A 22,832-nucleotide genomic window follows, 5' to 3' on the forward strand; every position below is an offset into this window, starting at 1 on the left:
AACACCCTAAATGGAGGGAGGCATTGCTGGCGTTGGTGTTAGTTGATTGAAAGCAGCACGCTGTCCAACAGAGAAATGTGTGAACAGTTTGCAGTGTTGATAAATCTCTACTGGTGGAGATTCTCTTCAATGGAAGGACAGCATTTCCTTCACAGCTTTTAAACTTGGATCCCTTCATGTGTTCTCTAGATTGACTGCCAGGAAATGACAGGTGGCAGTGCTATTTTGAATACTATCAATTGGTGTTCCTCCCACTTAACAAGAAGGAAAAAGTTGTTGTTGCAAGCTGTGCAGATGGAATTTTCAGCTCAGGATGTTAAGCTCCCCATTATGTGAGTCAGGAACCAACGGTATCTTTTTTATGCCAATGGCAACCAAGACACAGTGAAAAATTAACAGATGGATTTAATTCTGACTCATGGCCTATAAAATATTTATCTCAAAATGTAGAACCCCCCCCCCCCCCATGATTTAGTATATGCTTGCTGGATGAGAAAGGGGGGGGGTTTCAGTCATTTCCTTTTTTAGAAAAAAAAATCAATGCCTACATCAGTGATAGGTAGTTGGAAGTTTTAGCCATCAGTTTAGTCTGTGCAGAAAATGTTCTCAGACATTTTAGTGCTCCACTTTGATCCTAATGGAGCCAGAAAGCGCTTCCATAAATAGTTGTTTTCTGTTTATAGTGTCAGAAAATAGAAATCACATTTCTGAATGCTGAGAAACAAACAGGTGCACAATTACTAGTAAAAAAAGGAGGGCAGTAGCCATATCTCTAACACATAGCCCATGATGCTCAGCATCAGAGAAAAAAATAATATTGTTAGAGGATCAATGCCATTAACCTGTGTAGGTTAACTTGGCAGCTGGCTATGATATGCAGTGGCCTTAGGTGATGAGGTACCTCATTCAGACTCCAGAGCCCCTGCCAAGATGGGTCTTTATCAATGAAAAGCTCCAGAAGAAATGTTCCAGAATGGGCATCTGGGCAAGAAACTATCAAATACAATGCTGTTGAACAAATTGCAAAGTAATGTGTGATAGACAGACATCACAGTGAATAATTCAGGCCTATATCGTGAAACAACAAATAGGTCAAATTCACTTTTTGGAATCATTATACCCTGTTCAGGATAAAGATGACAGGAGATTTGTGAATTCATCTACCATTTCCTGGACTGTCTGTGTTCTACAATGCTCTGCTTGGGTCCTAGTGCCTTGGGGCAGAACAAGATAGACACCAGGGGCATCTTAGAACAAAGTGGAGCATTCTAGAACAAAGACGGTCCAGGAAATGGTGGATGAATTCACAAATCTCCTGTCATCTTTATTCTGAATAGGATATAGAAAAGGGAAGGAAAACAAGTAGCAAGTATAATAATGTTAGCACTGCCCTCCCCTCTCATGAGTCATAAAATAATATTCTTTATTTTATTTCTATTTATTTCTACAAATTTATTTATTTTATTTATTTCTACAAAGTCATAAATGAACTATATTATGGTAACAGGCTTTCAGCTCAGCTGGGCTCCCTGCCCCACATTTGGGCTGAAGGAAGAATCAGAATTAGATTTTCAAAAGAGATAATCCCTTTTTAAAACTATAGAATGTTCCTACAAATAAGAAAGCAGACTTCTCTTCCTCCTCTTCTTCAATAGTGCCTTTGAATGATAGTTTGTTTGAAACTCTAATGCCACAGTTTTTTTTGCAGGGGCGGGGAGGGGGTGTATTTTCATTTTACTTTAAATTCTCCCATGCAGTTTTCATTCTCAGTGATGGAATCTTCTGCAGTGAGGGTGGGGTAGAATCTTTACTGAAATGAACAAAATTAGGAATGTGAATTTGTGTTGGGGTGGTACTTTTAAAACCCAAGCCGTTTTGTAGGTGATTTCTGTCAGACAATCTGATCTCAACAGTTATATTTAGGAGACATCTGGAGATAACAACTATCATTATTATCATATACGCAACTATGGCATTTCTCTGAGGACGTTTCAGAGTAATTTAAGTACATGATAATGGCATTTAAACAGATGTTTCCTAAAAGGGGTAAATTTGGCAAGTTTAGTTACAATGACTCTGGGATTGTCATGCCCTTATGATCATCTTTGTATTCTGGAAGACCAGAAGCCAGCCTCAGGTGTTCACACGTGCTTCCCACTATTTTTCTTCTTTTACTACACATAGTATTAGAGCATTAAATTATTAACGCATGAGGAAAGATAACTCAGGTGACAATGACAATTGCCACTTCAGAGCCTAGTTAATGCTGCAGGGGGGCTTGGAATATGAAGCTCCTCTAAACAGGGGCGTACCTAGGCAAACTGGCGCCCGGGGACAAAACCTGAGTTTGGCGCCCCCCCCCCCCCGCCCCGCCCAAGATTCTTTGTTTTGCAGTGACTTTGCTCCATTGTAGCTAATGAGGAATTTCTGAGGCAGGCTGCACATTTTTGAAGATAGAGGCACCAGACTTTCAAGGTGGCTCCAAGAGGCCTTGAGTAATAGCATCCAATCTTGGTGAGCTTTGCTTCTGGGTGGGGTGGGGGGAGTTGAGAGAGTTCTGAGAAAACTCAGCCCACAGGCTTTCATGTGCAGGACATTGGAAACAAAATAAGCCTTTTGGGAGCCCATAAAATTGAACCCCCAGAAGAAAAGGTCTCCAAACCTGGATGCTATTACCAGGAGGCCCTCCTAGAGCTACCCTGAAAGTCTGGTGCCTCTATCTTCAAAAATGTGCAGCCTGCCTACACACTCAGAAATTCCCCTTTGGCTACAATGGAGCAAAGTCACTGCAAAACAAAGAATCTTGGGCAAAGCCCCTTCAGGGGGCTTGCCTGGAAGGGGATGTATTTTTAAAGCTAGTGACACCAAAGATTTCAGGGTATCATATGTTAACTATTCTTATGATGCCACCCAAGTTTGGTGAAGTTATGTTCAGGGGGACCAAAGTTATGGTCCCTCAAATGGGTAGCCCCCATCTCAGGTTAGCTCCCATTGAAAACAATGGGGATGGGGGCACCCCATTTGGGGGCCCATAACATTGCTGCCCCTGAACCAAACATCACCAAATTTGGGTGGTATCATCAGGACAGTCTCTGGATGGTACCCTGAAATTTTCGTGCTGCTAGCTTTAAAAATGCGCCCCCCTGCAGGCCGGAACGTGAAAAAACACTTTAAAAATTAAAAAAACCCACAAACGCATCTTCCTGAAATAGTTGGCGCCCTTCCATTTTGTTGAGAGCCAGAATGGGGGGCTTACCAGAGGGACATAGGGTACCCCCTGTCCCTAGGCAGGAACGCCACTGCCTCTAAACTACTGACAAGACTGCTCCTTTTTGACCTCTCCTGTCGCTGGAAGACATCTGAAAAGACACTGGTTAAAAATGTGCATGGAGTCCAACACAACATACTACAGAGCCCACTGGAAGACTTATGAAGAGATGGCGATAGTGGCAAAGCATGTTATTTCTCTGCAACCACTGAATCAGCTAGCTCATGACCCTCCCAGCTGCTTAAGGTTTCTTGTCATCTTATATCTGAATCTTTATTGTCTTAGGAACTGCCAATTAGCCATGACACCTTTGCAAGGTTTTTTGCTAATAAAATAACATTAATATCCTCTGTCCTGGATACCATCTGTAAGATAGGCCCGGCAGAAGAAATGCTGAATCTGGTCTGCTTATGGACTATTTTGACCCAGTCACTGTGATGGATATTGACATAGAGTTGGAAGAGACCCCAAGGGCCATCAAATCCACCCCCCTGCAATGCAGGAACATACAATGCAGGAACATACAATGCAGGAACATACAAACATACAAGAAGAGTTCTGGAAAACCCAAAATGTTTATATATTGGTTTGATGCTAATAAAAGGTGCTTTGTTTTGAGATTTTCCTGTGGACAAGGGCCTTTTCAGTATCCAAATTAAAATGTATACATTGGGCTGCAAGTCTAAAAAAAAGTCCCCAAATTCATGTATTCATTTTAAATAAAGTTTGCATTTGGTGTAATCCTGATGAACTGAAAATGTAACTTCAGGGATGACTCACAAAATTAAATGTTTACTTTTTGTGCCTTTCAGTTCCAGAATGTAATTGCATCATCAAAGTTTGCAATTACAAAGATTATCTCTTCTGCTTTATTTTTCATAAAGCAGAGAATGATGGGTTTTTGTTGCCACTAATACCATTGGAGGCTGCAGAGACAATATTTTTCACCCACACAGTCTTGTCAAGGACTGTGTCAAGCTGGGACAATCTGCCTGATACACTACTGAGGACAGAAGAAACAAGAAGGAAAAGAATTTTCAATGTGCCACATGAAATACTCAGTCTAGCAGGCAAAGATGAAAGAGCCCTGACATGTCCTCGACAGAAACGTGAAGTGTTCTGGAACAGGTCAGTATTATTAGATGTTCAAATAGAACAGTTGCCATGGAACAGATTTGCATATAATTTACCTTTCTGGTACATTTGTTTTGTCACTGGAAGGAAACAAATGTTGCTTGCTCACCCACAGTTTTGGATTAATTACTTAATTCGGTGGTGGCCAACCTTTTGGCAAATTTATTTTTCTTCAGTTTCGATCTTGCTTCATCCAAAAGGCTCTGAGCGAGTTTCTACAGTGTTTAAAAAGTTATATTAAACGACAAAGCAATTGCAAAGAACATTGCTGCCTGTGACACTTGTGGAAGGTCTTCCCGTGGATTAACTGTTGCTGAATGTATTTCCTTCGTGGTCTACTCGTGAAGGGATTACTCTCCAGCCTCAACCCACTGAGTAACTCTTTGTCTGCTGACACCAGGGCCCAGTAGGATCTTACTCAATTCCACAGGGTCTGTAAGACAGAGATGTTCCACCAGGCTTTAGGTTGAGGCCACCCATCCATTGCTATAACATCAGGTTGCAGGCCTCCCAAACACTTACCATCAGTGGTCAATTGGATCATTCTCTTAAACATCAGCGTGCACGTACTGTGCCCTTTATCTATGGCATACCCTCTTCTTGATTACATTCTGTTTCCCCTGGTCACCTTTTAAGATCTAGGATTGGAGTTATATAGGCTGAAGGGATATTTATCGCCATCGTTGATCGGAATGGGAACTGGTTTGGTTTTACCTATTTTAACACTGTCTATATGTATTGTTTTAAATGAATGTAAGCCACCCCAAGCTTTGCTATGGCCAGGGATGGGCAGGGTACCAGTTTAATAAAATAAAAATAAAAACTATGTGCATTTATTCTGCACAAATGGCACAAGTGGCTATATTTGCTAAAGATTAAAGGCTAAAGATATCCAAGGCCACAGATAAAACCTGTAGGAGGAACAAAGAAGCCTGGTCTTTGTCTACATTCAGACAGAGGTAATCAACTAAAGCCATCAGAGTTGTCTCTGTCCCATAGTCCAGCCTGAAAACAGAGCAGATGAGTTATCCAGAAAGACCTGGAGTTGGTCTGCTACTGCTATCCCAATCACTTTGCTCAAGAAGGGAAGATTAGAGACTGGGAGGTTTTCTGCAGGGAAAGTTTTTTTTAACTAGGGGACAGGTAACTGCCTGTTTGAATGCTGCTAATCAGCTGAATAGCATATTACTGGGTTTTTTTTTAAATTATTAGCCACCTACAATTTTTGTGTGAACTGTTATGTTTCTTGTGCTGTTTAAATATTATATTAGTTCTGTGCCTGAAATGAAGTAAAATATCATGAAAGAATCTCAAACCTTAGTGCACATTGTGAATTCAGAGATATAGGGAGCTTTGGAGTGCATTGAATAATATCTGAAACTGGCTGTTGTGGGTTTTCTGGGCTGTGTGGCCATGATCTGGAAGTTTTTGCTCCCAACCTTTTGTCCGCATCTATGTCATGGAAAACCCACAACAGCCAGTTGATTCCAGTTATGAAAGCCTTCAACAATACAATCTCTGACACTTTCTCTTTTTTTTTTGCCATCAAGTCACAACTGATTTATGGTGACCCCTGGTGGGGTTTCCAAGGCAAGAAACTTCAGAGGTTCAGAGATGGTTTGCCATTGCTTGTCATGTCATGCCCCTGATATTCCTTGGAGATATCACATCTAAATACTGGCCAGGGTTAACCCTGCTTAGCTTGTGAGTACTGACAAGATCAGATTAGCCTGGGCTATAACCTGTTTATTTCTACAAGAGAATGGCAATAAAATGCACCAATGGTTCAGAGAAAGCTGGAAGTGGATTTCAGCTTGGAGATAGCCATCTGGCTCACTTGCCAAGGGGGGCGCGGAGGGAGGGATGACTGTTGTAAAACATGATCTATGGTAAGCAGCATGTTGTTCATGACATCTAATCCGACTGGGGAAGCATTTTGGGGTATATCCCCCTAATGCAAGAGCTTTAAATCTGGTTTGGGAAGGTGCCCACCAAAGGAGACCCTTTTTTCTTTAGATCCGTACTCATTAGACATGATAACTATTTTTGTTCCATGTGTTCTAGTTTAAACTGTAGCAATAACATTTCTTTTGGGGTGAAGAAAGCAGTTTGTGATTGAAATCCTACCCATATTCCTGGACTGTTCATACACACTAGGGACATGCATGCACAGGGGACTCAAGTAATAGGAAAACTCTGTCCTTTGAACTTGCTCAGAGGCAGCCTTACCAAGGTACATGGCAGCCTGGGTTTTGAAACTTGGGGTGAGGCACTAGAAGAGGGAGCATGCTTTTACATGCAGGCAAGCATGCAACATGAATATGAGAACACACAGACCCAGGATAAGCTTGTAACACACATTAAATGTTAATATAAAAGTATACTGGGTTCAGAGCCCCTTGGGGATGGGGCGGTATAAAAGTCCAATCAATCAATCAATCAATCAATCATAGTGGTGCAGAGTCTTTACAGAAGTTAAACACGCATCTGAGTTTGGTGGCATGTTTTATGCTCAGCTAAATACAACATAGGCAAATACAACCATAAGAAGTAACTGCAATGCCAGGTAGGATGTAATCTGAGTCAGGTTTAATCCCCAAACCTGTTTTCATTGTTGACATTCTTCCCAGAAAAACATTAAGTAATAATTAAGAAACAACTCCTAGCCTGGGTAAAATGTTTGTTTTGTCCTGCAAACCCACTTGCCTGCACAACTGGAAGTAGGAGATGGGATTTCCTGTTAAGCAAAGTTGAGGAGTAGGAGTCCTTCTCTTTCTTGTGATGGTGTGATTGGCTGGTCTGTTTTAGAAATCTAATCATTTGCGGGTGCTAATGTAAGAAAAAGGCTATGCTGAAATAATTGAGGAAATTGCCAGGTAAGAAAGCGACCGCAAGCCAGGGGAGATCTATGACCTTTCGTGCCTGCTGATTTGCAGTGCACTTGGGCAGCATTCTGTGTCGACTTGCTTGGGATTGTTGCCTCACTCAGGCAACATAGCTACAAACATAAATTGTTGCATATGAGTACACTGGAGAACAATACGTGTGGTCCTTCATGACAGCTTAATTGCTACAGCTACTCCTGGAAGTGCTGTGTCATCTCTCAATGCTTAAACATCTACAAGAATTCATTGCTTACTTTGAATCCTCACTGGGCAATCTAGTAGCAGTTGCTACAGGACCAGCATTAAAAAGAACATGTTGACTGTTCTGAAACCGCTACTGCTGTCCTTTCAAGCAAAAATAATTCATTATGAAAAACAATGCAGTCACTTAACTGAGCCAATTATGTGACTCATTGTTCCACATCTCTTACCTTAGAATATCCCAGTGAGTGAAGTATTGCCTTGAATCAAACATGCCTTTCACTGAACAGCAGTCACCTGCAGCCTTGAACAAAACCAAACTATTGGAATCCACTTAACATAACTCAGTGAAACTTTAGTTTTAAAAAGAACTAATAGCCCAGTGGTTCTCCCTAATGCCACGACCCTTTAATACAGTTCCTCTTGTTGTGGTGACCCCCAACTATAAAATTATTTGTGTCTCAGTTCCAAAGACCATTGGAAATATGTGTTTTCCGATGGTCTTAGGCGACCCCTGTGAAAGGGTCATTCGACCCCCAAAGGGGTTGCGACCCACAGGTTGAGAACCGCTGTAATAGCCCCTCCCCTCATTTTTATTCCATGCATGTAACCTTGACAAAGACAGTATAATCTGAAAGCTATTTAAGGACATAACGATTTAAGGACTAACTGAACCATTTAAGGGAATCCTCTCACTATCCGTGGTTGTCAGCAGAAGCAGACATATTACACCCATTCTGCAGTCATTCTAAGGGCTAGCTAAAAGTTACCAAGCTCAATTCAACATATTGGCTTTCACATACAAAGCCCTTCATGGCCTTGGACCATCATATCTGCAAGACTATCCCTCCACCTATGTTCCTCTGTGACAACTTCACTCATTGGACCAGGGTCTTCTGCAAGTACCATCCTATGGATGGGCAAGGTCAATGACTGCTCATACACATCCCTTCTCTGTAGTGGTCCCCACCCTGTGGAATGGCCTGTCTGAGGAAGACATGAAGGCTCCCATTCTCCTGGCTTTCTGAAAACTATGGGAAACAGAATGGTTCAGAAGAGCATTTCTGAAAAGACAACATCATAACAGATTGGCGCAGGAAAATGCATTGTGTTTCTCCTGATGGAATGCCTTGTTCTGAACTATTTAATATTTATACTTTGTCCAGACAGCAGCTGTGGTTCAAATTACCACAATTCCTAGTCCTAGTATATTACTTATTAGATGTACCATCCTAATGACTGCGTTGATTTACATTGTGCAATTTGCTTTGAGTCTTAGTGAGGAAGGTAGACCATAAATAATGTAAATAAACATAAAATAAAAAATATTCCAGAATCTTACCATCTGCTGGTTAACGCTCTCCCAAGGAGTCAAGAATGACATACTGATCTTGACTTGCTGACCCTCTGCTAGCTGCACAGTCTGCTATCCCCAATGGTCCTGCAAAAAATCATTATTAATACTCAAAGAATTATATTTCAGACAATAGATCTTCGCACTTAAGATACAAAAATAACGTAACCATATGCAATCAAAGCAACATTCCGACTATCTGTATGGACTTGAATTAATCTATACTGGTTTAGCTAGTTCAGTAACCCATCACAGCACATCATTCTGCCCAGTGTAAAAGTAGCTAGTAGTAAACATGATACCTGGGATCACCATAAGTCACCTGTGACTTGATGGCACTCTCTACTGCCACCAAACATAACAATGTTTCCTGTTTTATCTTGAAAGTACAAATGTCTGCATGTCTACTTTCTTTCCCGTTGTGGTCACAAATTCCTTGGTGCTACAGAAGAACAAGTCCTGGGTGAAACTTGATAAAGGAGGACTTATGCTTTTAGACCAGTATTTCATTTACTCTGACTTCACTTGTTAAACAGTAAACATTTTAGAAGATATGGCCATGCTGGCAGGGGCTGATGGGAATTGTAGTCCATAACATCTGGAGTGCCAAAGGTTCGCCACCATGGAGATATGAGGATCCTAATGGCCCTGACCTGGATGGCCCAGGATAGCCTGGTCCCATCAGATCTCAGAAACAAGCAGGGTCAGCCCTGGTTAGTATTTGTATGGGAGACTACCAAGGAATACCAGGGTTGTTATGCAGAGGAAGGCAATGGCAAACCACATCTGTTAGTCTCTTGTTTTTAAAACTCCAAAAGGAGTCACCATAAATCAGCTGCCGCTTGAAGGCCCTTAACTCTCTTTCTCTCTCTCCCTCTCTCTCTGGCTTTAGCCTGGAGTGTACCCTAAAAAAAAATCCCATCATTTATATTCCACCTTTCCCACTTGGACTCAAATCAATAAATGGGACAGTCAATAAGCAATACAACAGGAGTTAGGGTTGTAGAACCATCCAGAAGTCTAAAAACAGAACTGAAGCAAAGCATAAGTATTAACACGACACATTAAATGATGCAAAAATCCATTGTAGGATCCTAGTTTCAGCAAGCTTAGCTATACACAGACCTGAACAGTTTTTCTTAAAAACTTTGTGAATCATTTAATATAGTGTAAGTGAAAGCCCTTCATTTCTGTTGTTCCTGTTAGTTCAGTAACCACTCATAGCATATAATTCTGCTCAGGTTGAAATTAACTAGTAGTAAACATTGTACCCGGGGTCACCATAAGTCTTCACTTATGACTTGATGGCACTCTCTGCCACCACCAAACATAACATTTCTGTTGTCTACACTGCGCTACTCTCCAACCTCTCCAGCATTTCCCTTCTCACAACACCTATTTTTCTTGCGGCCTTGCCTCTTCCCAGGAACCATTTCTCTCAGAACCCATGTATCTCCTCATCAGTACCTCCAGTAATGAAGCCTTGTCTCTTCTTCCAGATTCCTTATTTTTCATCATGCAGCCATCCTAAGTTTCTTTACATGCCAAGTTTTCCAGTTCCCCATATCACTGCTCTAACCCACCCTCCCCATTTACTTTTTCAACCATTCTTATGAATTTAGTCCAGTCACTGTCTTTCAGCACAGCCTGCCTTAAAGGGCTGTTGTGAGGACAAAATCTCTAAAGGCAAACCAAAGTGCCTCAGAAGGAGAACATGATAAAATACTTGTATTATTATTATTTTATTTACAAATTTATATCCTGCCTTTCTGCCCATGCAAGAGCTGTCAAGGTAATTTAAAATCTACTTGATAAAATTACATTATAAAACCATTATAATAAAAACATACATTATGAAACCATTATTAAGAAAAAATATAAAACATATATAATTAAAACATCTTTAACAAGAATTGAAAAACAGAGTTAAAATACATACAAGACAGTTTAAATGCATGCAAAACATCAAAACATTGGTTAGGAAGGAGAGATCATTGCCAAACAAAACACAATGGTGGAAGAGGATAACTGAAGTGGACAGACGAATTTTCCTGGAGAGAGAGTTCCAGAGTTTTGGTGCCATGACTGAGAATGTCATCTCCTGGGATGTCATCTGCCTAATCTCAGAAAGGTGGGGGCACTAGAACCACAGCCTCTGAAGACTACCATAATGTTGGAGCGAGTTCATGCTTGGGGAAACCCTGCCTCTTCAGGGATGCCTTTATTGTTCTTCCAGCTAGAAGGAAAACTTTAAGGATACATTCTGGGATCAGATAAGACTGCCAGTTAGCAAGAAGGGAAAAAAGACTGCTGTAACTTTTGCAGGAAGCTGGTGTGCAGCAATTTCCCATGTTATAAACAAAACTAGTCAGTGTAGTTCAGGTGGTTAGTGTCAGATTACAACCTGGGAGGATCCCTTTCAAACCCCCAAATCTGCCATGGAAGCTGTGTGACCTTGGCTCAATCACCACTCTCAACCTAATCTCCCTCACAGGGTTGTTGTCAGGATAAATTCGAAGGCAGAAGGACCAAGGAGCACCTTTAGATTCCCACTGGGGAGCCAGGCAGAAGGAAATAAATAGAAAGAAGTTAAATGCCATTTCAAACGCTATAGCAGGTTTCCAGCACGATCTAAGAACGCTTTTCCTGGAAATATACTTCGTTGAAAAGACCACGTTAAGATTCCGAGCAGCCTTGTTTAGGACGGCACTGTTATTGGCAGCACAAAATTCCAAAGCCATAAACTGAATCGTTGGGAGGATTACTCCACGGAAATTTAAACCACATTAAAAAACAAACAAATGTGCCAGCATTTAGGAAGTCACCCCCCCCCTTTTACTTTTAGATAAAAGGGGGGACCCCCTTCCAAACCCCAAACCTCCCATGCAAATGTGAACGCAGGGCACAGAGACAAATAGGACAAACTCGCCTTCTACAGTCTCTACATCAATAAGTGCAAAAGGGGAGGGGAGGGGAGGGGAGGCTAGTCAGTCCGGAAAAGTTTGGCAGCCCAACCAAGGAGTCCTCCTCTGCCGGGGTTTTCTGCCTTCCGCCACCTCCTCCTTTCTGGAGCTTCCCTCTCTCCCGCGCCCTGCCCTTGGCGTCTCCTTTCCCGCCTCCCGCCAGCTCCCATTTGCAATCCCTGCCCTTTGTGTCTGCCTCACCCCCCTTCCTAGCTGCCAGTCCCCATTTTCTTCCACCCCCACTTTCCTACCAAGCTCAGCGCTCCTCTCCCCCCACCCCCGAGCGGAAGTGACCTCCGCGCCGCCCGCCCGCCTGCTTGCCAGCAGCGCCCGGCGGCGGTAGCAACCGGGTCGGTTCGTTCGTTCCGTTGCTTCGTCACCAGGCGCCGCTGTGTGACAGACGCCCCGGGGGCAGCCGAGACGAGCAGGGGGCCGAGGAAAGGGCGAGAGAAACCGCGGGCAGTTGTCGAGCGGGGCGCAGGGAGAGGCGGCCATGGCCGGCACCGGGCCGCCTCCTCGGCCGCCGCCAGTGCAGAAGGAGCTGGTGTACAATAAGCTGCTGCCTTATGGCGACCAGCTGGAGGCCGAGGCGGGCCATCTCCTCGCCCAGATCAAGATCAACCTTAGCCGAGCGGTTCAACTGCACGAGCTGTGGCCCGGAGGCCTCTTCTGGACGAGGAAGCTCTCCACGTGAGTGTGGCGCGGGTGGGGTGAGGCCCTCGGGATGTCCTTTCTGACCCCTGAATGTGGCCCCGATGGGGAGAGAGCAAGGTTCAGGTGCTCAGGGTGCCCTTCTCTCTGACCCTTGGGTGCCTTGATACATGTCAGGGGGGTTGGATCTAGTTGATTGAGATGCATTCCTAGCTCAGTGTAATTGCTACAAGATATATGTAACCAGCCTTCTATATGTTATCACTGCTGTCTTGGGGCATTCTTTCCTTGATCTTTGCTTTATGGCTTCTCATACCTAGTAGATAACTAGGCTCACCCCTGACACTTTTGGTCTTGTTTCTGTTGTCCCATGGGGGCAGGATGCCAGGTGGCTCTATCTTGATCTATTGCCGACCTTGGGGGTGCCCTAGCTCCAAATAACTCTTTCTCACATTCTTTGGGAAACTGGGAGGGGGGATTACTATCAGAAAAAACAGGATAGCAAAAGCTAGGTTCACCAGAACTGGCTTTGACAAGCTGGGTGCTTTGATGCCTATCAATAAACGCTGCTGATCAACAATACAGGGTCTGTTTATTGTTTCAAGGCTAGAGACCTAACAATACAGGAGTGTCTCCCTCAACTGCTGGCTGGAAGACCCCAGTGGAGAGAGTTTATCCCTTTCCACTGGGATCAGGAGGCCAGCAGCTAACAATTTATTTCATAATGATGATAATACATGATCAATAATATAATTTAAGGGCTTACACTCTGATTCTTCCCATGTTTACTTGCAAGGAAATGGTATTGAGCAGTTACCTTTACAGTGAAATATGTTTAGAAGTGTATGTCTATCCATAGTGGCAATTCCAGAGGATTTGCCTTGTTCTGTTTTGCAGCAAAAATGGACAGGAGGCTGGTGGCACCTTAAAGACTAGCATGGTTTTATTACAGTGTTCTGAAATAAAAACTTGCTTAAGGAGCTGCAAGATAGCTGTTTAGGCTTGTACTGTGGTGCTTTGGAATGGTGTTCTTCCTAGCTTTTAATGTTGGCTTATCAATACCAGGTTCTGCTTTCATTTTAACAAGCCAGTTTTATACGTTTGGGTTCAGAAATAAGATCTACTGTGGTTAGGTAGTATGGGTATTACAAAGAAAAGCAATAGCTGTTGGAGAGGTATGCATTGTTGCAGTGTGGGTGAAGATAATTCTGCATGCTTCCATGCTCAGTCAGGTGATAGCAACATGTTGAGAGTACATAGGGTTGGATTTTAACCTGCCCTAAGCCTGAAGGCTCAGGGCAAGTAACTGCACTTAAAATATTAAGGAACATTCAGAACACTTAAAAAAAAAGACATCGTGCTATTAGCAAAATTCATGGGAACCTCCAGGTGAAACATTGTTAACTAAGGAAGGGAGTTGTGTAGGTGGCATAGCGTAGAGAAAGAGATTGATCCATCACTGGGAAACTTTCTCGAAGTTCTAATCCTCTAGGTGTCTTGTGATAACTCAGGGTAACTAACCTATCACTTGGAGCAAATCTTAGGAGATTTAAGGAAGATAAAGACTATACTCTCCCCCTCCCCCCCAACCCTGGTAGTTAAGCAAAGGTCAGACAGGAGTTTTTCAGAATTTGGCATGTGAAGCAAAAGGGTAGCTTGTCTCTGTTACAGCCAGTGTGTGGTAGTACCCAGATTCCAGAACTGCCCTAGACTAAATTTGACAGATTAGTTTGTTCCACGTTTTGTATCTGGCATTTTAGGTCCATGCCACCTGTCTGCCATTGCCTGCCCCTGTCTGCATTACTCCAGATTCTCTAGTCTTTGGCACTGTTTATATAAGTGACACTAGTGTCAAGGGACTGGCTGGGTTGAGCTTTGGATAGTTGTGAGGCTACAGGTTTGTTTTTGAAGGATTTTTATTGGCCTGTGCCAAATGCCTCAGGGATTCTTCTCTTAGGAACAAGCTATTGCCTCCTCAGTTTGTGCAATCACCAGCGTGGGCTGGCGATTGGGAAGTTTCATCTTTCAAGGCTGCCAAGACTTATTTGGACTTTGGGAAGAAGAGGTTTTTTGTTAACTTTAGTGATGATAGTCATTTCCTGAGCTTCCTAGGTATGCAGCTAGTGAATCATGCACAGCTCTTTGCTCCTAAAAATAGCTTACTATTTGTGTTGCTAAGGTTAGTATACAGATTTTGTTCAGTGACTCTAGAACTTCTGTGGATCTGCTCAGGTCTTTTGAGATCAGATTGTGAAGTGGCAGTTTTTCTAGCCCAAAAGAGACAGACTGCACATGGCAAAATTGAATCTCCTGCTCTCCTATCTCCCACACCAGCCTTGTTCTGGCTGCTTTGTCAGCAAATTTTTACACATCTACAAAAGTTACAAGTGTGTTGCAAAAAGGCTGCAAGATCACAGACACATGCTTCTAGTTCAAGGATGTGTTTTGTCTTCTGGGATACTGATAAAACATTTTTGAGACCATTGTGCCTTCTCTCTTGAGCAATATTCAAAAAAGACCTGTATTAATCTGAAGTACAAAGAAAACAAATTGCTATGGGGATAAAGGCCTAATTGGCTACTTTTGACTGTAAGCTCTGCTGGGTACTATTGTCTTTATTAGAGGCATGAAAGACACTATTGTCTTCTAGAGGAAATGTCCGTGTAAATTTTGAGGGTGACAATGTTTATTTATTAATCATCTAAACAATTTCTAAGAAATGTACAGTTAGTAAAATATTGGACCTTTCCTGTGATCTTACAGTCTTATAAAGGCATTTGAGCATTTTGGATATTTCATTACTTCATCTACTCTCTGGCTAATAGAGCCTTACAAGAAATTGATTGAGAGGATGAATTTCATTTACATTTCATATAGGTAAAGGCAGGAAACTAATGGTGCAAGGCAAAAGAGATTGGCCTGTTTTAATTTAATTTCATAGTGTTGGGGTGGTATTTTCAGAAAGAAAAGGACAAGTTTACAAAAAACTGAATTTCTGTACTATGCTTTGGACTTGCAAACAATACTTGAAAGTTGGTGCCTTTCATAGAGTCTTAAAATCCCTTGCTATTATTTAATCCTGATGCAATGAGTCAGTTTATATCTGATTACGTGGTTCGAGGCTTTTGGGGGGCGTACAAATACATTTTCCTGTCATTTTTTTTATTCTGCTTTTTCTGTTAGACTGTTCAGAGTGGCATAGCAGGGACTCTTAAGTGGTTTGCAGCCACACCCACTTGGCTATTAAAAAGAGATACAGTATTTGATTCTCCTGGACCATTCCCTGCCTAACAGGCATAATAATTTTTAATACTCTGAACAAAACTAAGTCACTGGCATTGAAAAATGAATAGTCTTATTCAACTGTGTACAGATGTGGTTGTTCGTTGAGGGAGGATGGTATTTTTACCATTAAGTGAAAACTCTAATTCTAGTGCAAATGACTCTGCTAGAAATGAGCTCTGTGCTGCTGAGTTTCCGCTGCTGAGTTATCAGCTGCACAAATAAGATTTACCACTATTGCTCCATTTTCATTACTAGCATGGATTCATTCTTTGGTTCATTTATAAAAGTGGAAACATGTGGTTGTTTATCCTTGAACTGCAAACTGTACTTCCCAGCAATTTTTCAGAAGGCAGTACTAGATGATCTAGTTGAAGTTATTTAATTGGCACAGCTCATTGCAACTCATTTATCAAGCATTCAAGAGAGAGGTTCTCTGGGGTAGAAGAAAGGCAGACCAAGGCCTTGAGATCTCTCCTGTCTTGAATGTTGTTATTCTTCCCTTGAAAAGCCAGGGCTGCTGCTTGGGAGTACTGCTTCACACAAGTCACCTTAGAAAACCAGGTGGGTGTGGTGACCCTGAATGTTTTTGCCTCGTGTCTGCTGGGGCATTAGCTGCATTTGTTTCTGGTTCAGTCAGATCTAACCACAGTGATCTATGCCTTAGTTGTATCTGTACTCTGTCTCACAAAAAGATGTTAGTAGATTGTATATTCCTCCACCACAGAACTCAATATACCTACCTTCTGTGTTGTAAAATACTCTGCCTGAGTCCTAGTGTCTACCTAGCCTTCTCTCCACATCAGTTTGAAAGTTTGATTATAGTTGTTCAATGAACTGTCAATGCTTTTGTATCAAAGTACCATGATTGATAATGCATAAAATAATGGTTTTGACAAAGGCAGTGTGTAAAAATCAGGGATGATTCTCATATTATGTGGTTTCCGAGCTGTAAGGCCACAGATTTTCTAGCAGGCATTTTTCCGATGCTTCGCCAGCATCTGGTTATATTCGAGGATCTGATGTTGGGAAAGCAAGTGGAGTATATATACCTCTTGGAGTGTCCAGGTATATATACTCCACTTGCTTTCCCAACATCAGATCCTCTGAAGATGCAAGCCACAGATGCAGGCGAAACGTCAGGAGAGAATGCTGCTAGAACACGGCCATACAGCCCGGAAACCACACAGCACCCAAGTGATTCTGGCCGTGAAAGCCTTCGATTCTCATATTTGTTTGGGACTGTTTTCTAATGTGGAAACATACAATTGTCTCAACTGCTGCACGTCAACTGACCGTACTAACATCTTTATCAGAGAAAGTGGAGAGTTTGACTGACCCCCTGCAGCCTAGATAAAATGAATCCACAGCCTATCAGGTCTCCTACCAGCATGGTCAATTGGCCATGCTGACAGAGGCTGATGGGAATTGCAGTTCCTGAACATCTGGAGAGCCGCAGGTTCCCTACCCCTGGTCTGGACTATTGCAGTAAGCTCTACTTGAGGCTACCTTGAAAAGTGCTTGGGAGCTCCAGCGAGTGTAGAGTGTAAAATATTTATCCCAAATGTATAATCCTTCTTTTTTTAATGGTTCAATCGGATCTAGCCACAGCGATCCATACCTTAGTCACATCTAGTCTGGACTATTGCAAGATGCTCTCCTTGGGACTACTTTTGAAGAATGGTTGGGAGCTGCACCCAGTGCAGAAAGCTTTGGCTAACCACCAGGAGCGTGTGAACCCAAGACTGTAGCAATTACACTGGCTAGAGATCTGCTCCCAATCCCAAGGTGTTGGTTTGTCCCATAAAGCCCAACGTGATTCTGAACTGGAATATCTGAAGGACCATCTTCATCCTTTTGTTCCTGACTGGAAATTGAGATAAAGGGAAGAGGCTGTCCTGACGATCCTACCAATCAGACAAGCTTGTCTGGTGGGCACGTGAGAGAGTGTCTTTTCAGTGGCAGCCCCACATTTATGGAACAGCCTCCTCAGGAAACCGTGCCAAATCCCCTCATTTTCTGTCTTCAGAAGGCAACTGAAGACAGTTTCATTTAGGACTGCATTTGACTAAAGTAGGTTTTTCTTTATTGGCAGTCCTCACTGAGGTTTTAAACAGTTGTGTTTTGTGTGTTTTGTAACCATTGCTTTATATTGTAAGCTGTCTTGAGTGCAGCAAGGTAGAAATGCTAGTAAATGTTTTAAATAAATAAATTCCACAGAGGAGGAACTTCAATTTAATGATGCTTGCATATACATTTCAATTCTAACTTTGATTGGTATATGGGTAGCAAAATGATCATTAGTATAGGTTGGGGGCTTGCTGGAATCCGTGGTGTTCAGTGCATCTTGGTGTGCTCTGAGCACTGAAGGACAGAAGTTTCTTGCCAGTGTGCAAGCTGTGGGGGGAAGATTTTTCCCTCACTACCCATGTCTTGAAGAGCACCATTTCCAGTGGTGGGATTCAGCAGGTTCACACCACTGCGGCAGAATTGGTTGTTAAAATGGTGCTTGTAAACAACCAGTTGTTAAATTATTTGAATCCCACTACAGGAACCAGTTGTAAAATTATTTGAATCCCACCACTGACCATTTCATTTTCCTTGTAACAGTGAGTAAGAACCATTCACTTTTTAAAAAGGGTGCCAGGGAGAGAGGAACCAAAGGACTGAATTCAAGGACATTGATAGGTTGGGGGATAAACCTTTTATTTGCTGAGTAATGATGGCTGCATCCTGCCTTCTCTTTCTTGGCCCTAATCTGATGGGATATTAGAAGCTGGTTTAAATATGCATACACAGATTGCACAACTGTTCACCTAAGTAATTCAAAATAGGCAATGCATAACGTTGTAATTTAATATTTATATTTCCTTTTCGAAGACTTCTGCTAGTAAGCATGATCATAAGTGACTTTGTTTACCCAGAAAGTTTCTTAGGTCAAGTTACAGTTGTCGATATAAAATGACTCACGTGGTTGCCTTATGAAACATTTTGAACTTGACTAGACGTGGGGTGACACTGTCTTTCCTCTAGCCATCTGCTGCTACCTCACACTGTTTACTGAGAAGCTTGTTTTCACTCTGATGTTGGTTACATGGTGATGCTATCAAAACACGCTGAGCCCATGTCCAAGAAAAAGACTTGGCTTCTGAAAAGTCCTGTGACTTTAGACGGTGGTAGTACCTGCTGGTGTTAATCCAGTTTTTTTCTCATTCTGTCCTTGAAAAATTACCACATTTTTGCTTAAGTAATGGAATGTTCAGGTGACTTTGTTTACCCAGAAGTAATGGGGTGAGCAGGTGATATGCATTATGATGGTGGAAGTCCTGAATAGTATTGTGATTGGTTTAAGAGCCTCCGGCTTATTTGCAACTTATTTGAATACAATAGAAATGCTCATACTTTATAGCCAGTTTCTTTTGCTGGATTTGTTTTAAAGATGTGTACTATGCTCTCAAAAAGTCTTTGGAATGGTTTACAAAACAGAAAATAATATATCAATTTTAAAATACAGTAACCTATTTTATTAAAATATATCCCAGAGTAGAATCCTAACAGTCCAAAGCCATTAACTCTCAATAAACTGATGAAACAAATCTGAACAGTGGATAATTTCTGCATGCTTATTAGAATAAGATGGGCCTCATTCTTTTACTGAAGGTCATAATTGAATGGGCCTGAGGACCCTTTCTGTGGAAAGAGTTCCACAGTGTGGGGATGGCTGCTGAAAAGGCCCTGTTTTGAAGATCCAGCCATACCTAGTGACATGTATCTAGTGACTTGCACAGGAAGGGGCATTTCCGGAGAAAGCCTTCATCCACGCTAAGTCTTTAGCAGTCCGAACTAGCACTTGAAATTTTCCTGAGGTTCCAACTGTCCAGTGTGGTTTAATCAGCACTGGTTCACAGAGGCATAGCTGGGCCATACTGCACTTGGTGCATACTTTGTGATTGGGCTTCCTCCCCCATCACGTGAGCTCCCTGCCTCGACACATGTACCTTTATTTGTTCAGTTTCGAGTGCAGGTTGAGTAGCTCAAACATTTTGAGAGCAGGAACGGTTCGATGGGGAACTACACTTCCTAGGACCTAGGAGACCTTAGGGCTCGCAAGGTCTCCTGGGAAGTGTAGTTCCCACCAGGCCGTTTTCAGCCTCAAGTGAACAGGCTGCTTTTTCCAGCCTGCACTTTCAGGCTGAACTAAGGTAAGTGTGTGTGTGTGTGTGTGTGTGGGGGGGGGGTATTTTCTGCCCACCCAGGCATGCACCCGGTGCAGTGTTTCAGTAGTCTAGCCTGAACCTTACCAAGGGATGCTTAACAAGGGTGAGGTCATTCTTTTTCAAAAGAGGCTACATGTGCTACATCAGCTGAAGCTGACAAAATACACTCTTGGCTACTAATACTACTAAAATATTCTAGAATATGCTACAATGTACACATCATCTTTCAGGGGAATGCACCCTGATTCAGAACAGGCAAACCACCATGTCTTGGCTTGTCTGGATGTGGCTTTAGTTGGTTTACCTTCATCCAGTCTAGTGGCTTCAGACAATGGTTCAGAATTCCTGTCTCCATACTTGGCTCTGAAAAAGAGAAAAAGCTGCTAATCATCTGTGTACTGTTATTTCTACACACTCCACTGGTTTCGTGTAGATGTTAAAGAGTGTGAAGAATGAAGATAAACTTTGTGGAACCCCACAGGACAATTCCCATAGGATGAATGAACAGTCTTCTACTGCCAGCTGTTGGAACTTCTTTAAGGCCCCTTCTGCACATGCAGAATAATGCACTTTTAGTCCACTTTCACAATTGTTTGCAAGTGGATTTTGCTATTCTGCATAGCTGCAGAGTGCATTGAAAGTCGATTGAAAGTCCATTATTCTGCATGTGTGGAAGGGGTCTTGGTATTAATGGTGGAAGACATGTACTTAAACACTAATCCCCAGCTTGCCAGATGAGCGTTTGCTAGAAGATACCACAATCTGATATCTAAAGACATTGAATGGTTCAGAAGAATCAATAGGACCCCATTCCCTTATTGTGTCTGAAGCTCTGCCATCAGCCAACACACTCAACAAAGTTGGGTCTGACATCATACTAATAAGGATGATCAAGTTTTATTGTAGAGTCCCTGGAGCTCTCCTACTGTCACAAGCACTATAATAGGCTCAGGGGTGGCTTACAGCAATTGCATTTGTCTGTCTGTGTCTGTCTCTTTAATAGGCTCACAATTTGAAGCAATGGGCATGGATGGCGGGAGGAAAGGAAGTCAGCAGATTCCATTCCTTAACATTTCTGACCCGTTTTCTCCCAAAATATACTCCTCATAATGTATAATTGGTTTTGGTTCTATTCTTCCTACCTTCCCACCCCAGATACTTGAAGAGGCCAGAGTATATAGTGACTATGAGACCTACATGCAGTTTACTTTGGTGGTGGAAAGAACAGTCAAGTCACAGCTCACTCATGGCAACCCTGTAGCATTTTCAAGGCAGGAGACATTCAGAGGTGGTTTGCTGCTGCCTTCCTAGAACTTTCCTAGTGGTCTTCCAAGTACTGACTGGGACTGCATCTGCTTAGCTTCCAAGATCTGACAAGATTGGGTTAGCCTCGGCCAGTGGTGGCGAACCTATGGCACACCAGATGTTCATGGACTACAATGCTGGCAGGGGATGATGGGAATTGTAGTTCATCTGGAGTGCCATAGGTTTGCCACCACGGGCCTAGGCCATCCAGGGTAGGGCTCCATTTACCTTGCCTTGAGATTAAAAAATGTTTTTGGGGAAAACCATGTGTATTGCCTTCAGGTTCTTTTAAGGAGGACGAGATAAAAATGTAATTAATAATAAGTAGGCAGTAAGCTGTGAAAGCTTAAGCTATATTAAAATTAGCACTCCTTGGCTCAGGCTGTTGCAGCTATTGCAGTGTATTTTATGTCCACAGCTGTTGACATTCCTGTCTTTCATGATTCATCTAGTCTCCTTTTGAACTTATGCTGGCCACCATTGCTAGCCGATCAGTTAATGGGATTTTTTTTTAAAAAGAAACTGCTTGTAACAACTTCATAGTGCGTTGGTTCAGATGTATCATTCCTATTTCAGAACATGCTGAGGGTTCATATGCTCTGTTCTCCCTGGTACTTCTCCCCATATCCTGTGTTGCATTTCTTTACCTCCCTTCCTTGTCAAACAGTGTATCTAGAAAGTAGAACTGAAAACTGAGGGAGACAATCTGAGTATTTAATAGGAGGAGGGGGCCCATGAACACGCAAGACGTGGGCATTACATTTGAGCTGAGTGTTTCCTCTTATTCTGGTATTCAACTTAGGCAGGAAATCTAAGCATTCAAACTTAGAAGTAAATCCTATTGACAGTCATAGCATTCTGACTAATGTCTTGATTCTTCCATCTCGTTCTTTCCCCACCTACGTGGAAGCTGGAATATGTCTAGAGTTTATCTAAATGTGAACAGTCTGGAAGGCCCTGACTAGCCTGATCTTATAACTTGGAAGGTGAGCAGGAGTAACTATGCTTAGCAATTGGATGGGCGATCACCAAGGGAGGCTGGGGTTGCTGTGCAGAGGACAACAATGGCAGACTCCCTCTGTGCATCTCTTGCCTTGAAAGACCCATGATCCTGTTAGATTTCGTTTAGAGTCATGGATATGCCCAGTAGTGTGTGTGACTGCAGTTTATAGAAACTTCTCCAGAGACATAAATGTAAAAGATAAAACTTACATTTATTCAATCATCTTCAGTTCACAACTTTGTTCCAAGAAAAGGTAGATAGAAAGAACCCTAGTCTAAAGAGATTACTTTCCCTACAACAAGTGGGCACAACTAACGCGCCATCACGTTTGTGGAGGTGAGAGGATGCTGCAGTGGCAAAGGCCCCACTGAGCAGGCTGCCATTGACCATGCGCTCGGTTCAAAGGCTAGAGCAGAAGTGAAGCTAGCATGGGGAAGAAAGGAAGTTAGTGGGCGGTCTCCTGGCCCAGACAAGGAGGGCAAACAAGAGAGGCAACATCACAGTTAGAATGATATACAGCACCCCCCCAGTGTCCAGGCATGCAGAAGTCGCTTATTCCAACACCCTCC

General features: G+C 42.5%; 1 protein-coding gene and 1 long non-coding RNA gene across 3 annotated transcripts in view; one reads left to right on the forward strand and one right to left on the reverse strand.

The window, feature by feature from the left end:
* Positions 1 to 22,832, forward strand: part of PSME4 (proteasome activator subunit 4) — a 148,100-nt gene that overhangs the window by 24,753 nt on the left and 100,515 nt on the right. The window contains exon 1 of one of the 2 annotated variants that reach the window (XM_048518684.1): positions 11,934 to 12,495. The exons of the other annotated variant lie outside the window; for it this stretch is intronic. Within the exon in view, the coding sequence (XP_048374641.1) occupies positions 12,299 to 12,495 (197 nt within the window). The 5' untranslated portion in view covers positions 11,934 to 12,298. Of the gene's footprint in view, positions 1 to 11,933; positions 12,496 to 22,832 lie in introns of those variants that run through there. 2 annotated transcript variants of the gene reach the window in all.
* Positions 3,825 to 12,038, reverse strand: LOC125445591. Its single transcript, XR_007246314.1, has 4 exons — positions 10,310 to 12,038; positions 8,831 to 8,929; positions 7,719 to 7,792; positions 3,825 to 4,835 (listed from the first exon to the last, which is right to left on the reverse strand). It is a non-coding gene; the product is annotated as an uncharacterized LOC125445591 (long non-coding RNA).

Source organism: Sphaerodactylus townsendi, linkage group LG01 (assembly GCF_021028975.2).
Source record: "Sphaerodactylus townsendi isolate TG3544 linkage group LG01, MPM_Stown_v2.3, whole genome shotgun sequence".
In the NCBI taxonomy this organism is placed as follows: domain Eukaryota; kingdom Metazoa; phylum Chordata; class Lepidosauria; order Squamata; family Sphaerodactylidae; genus Sphaerodactylus; species Sphaerodactylus townsendi.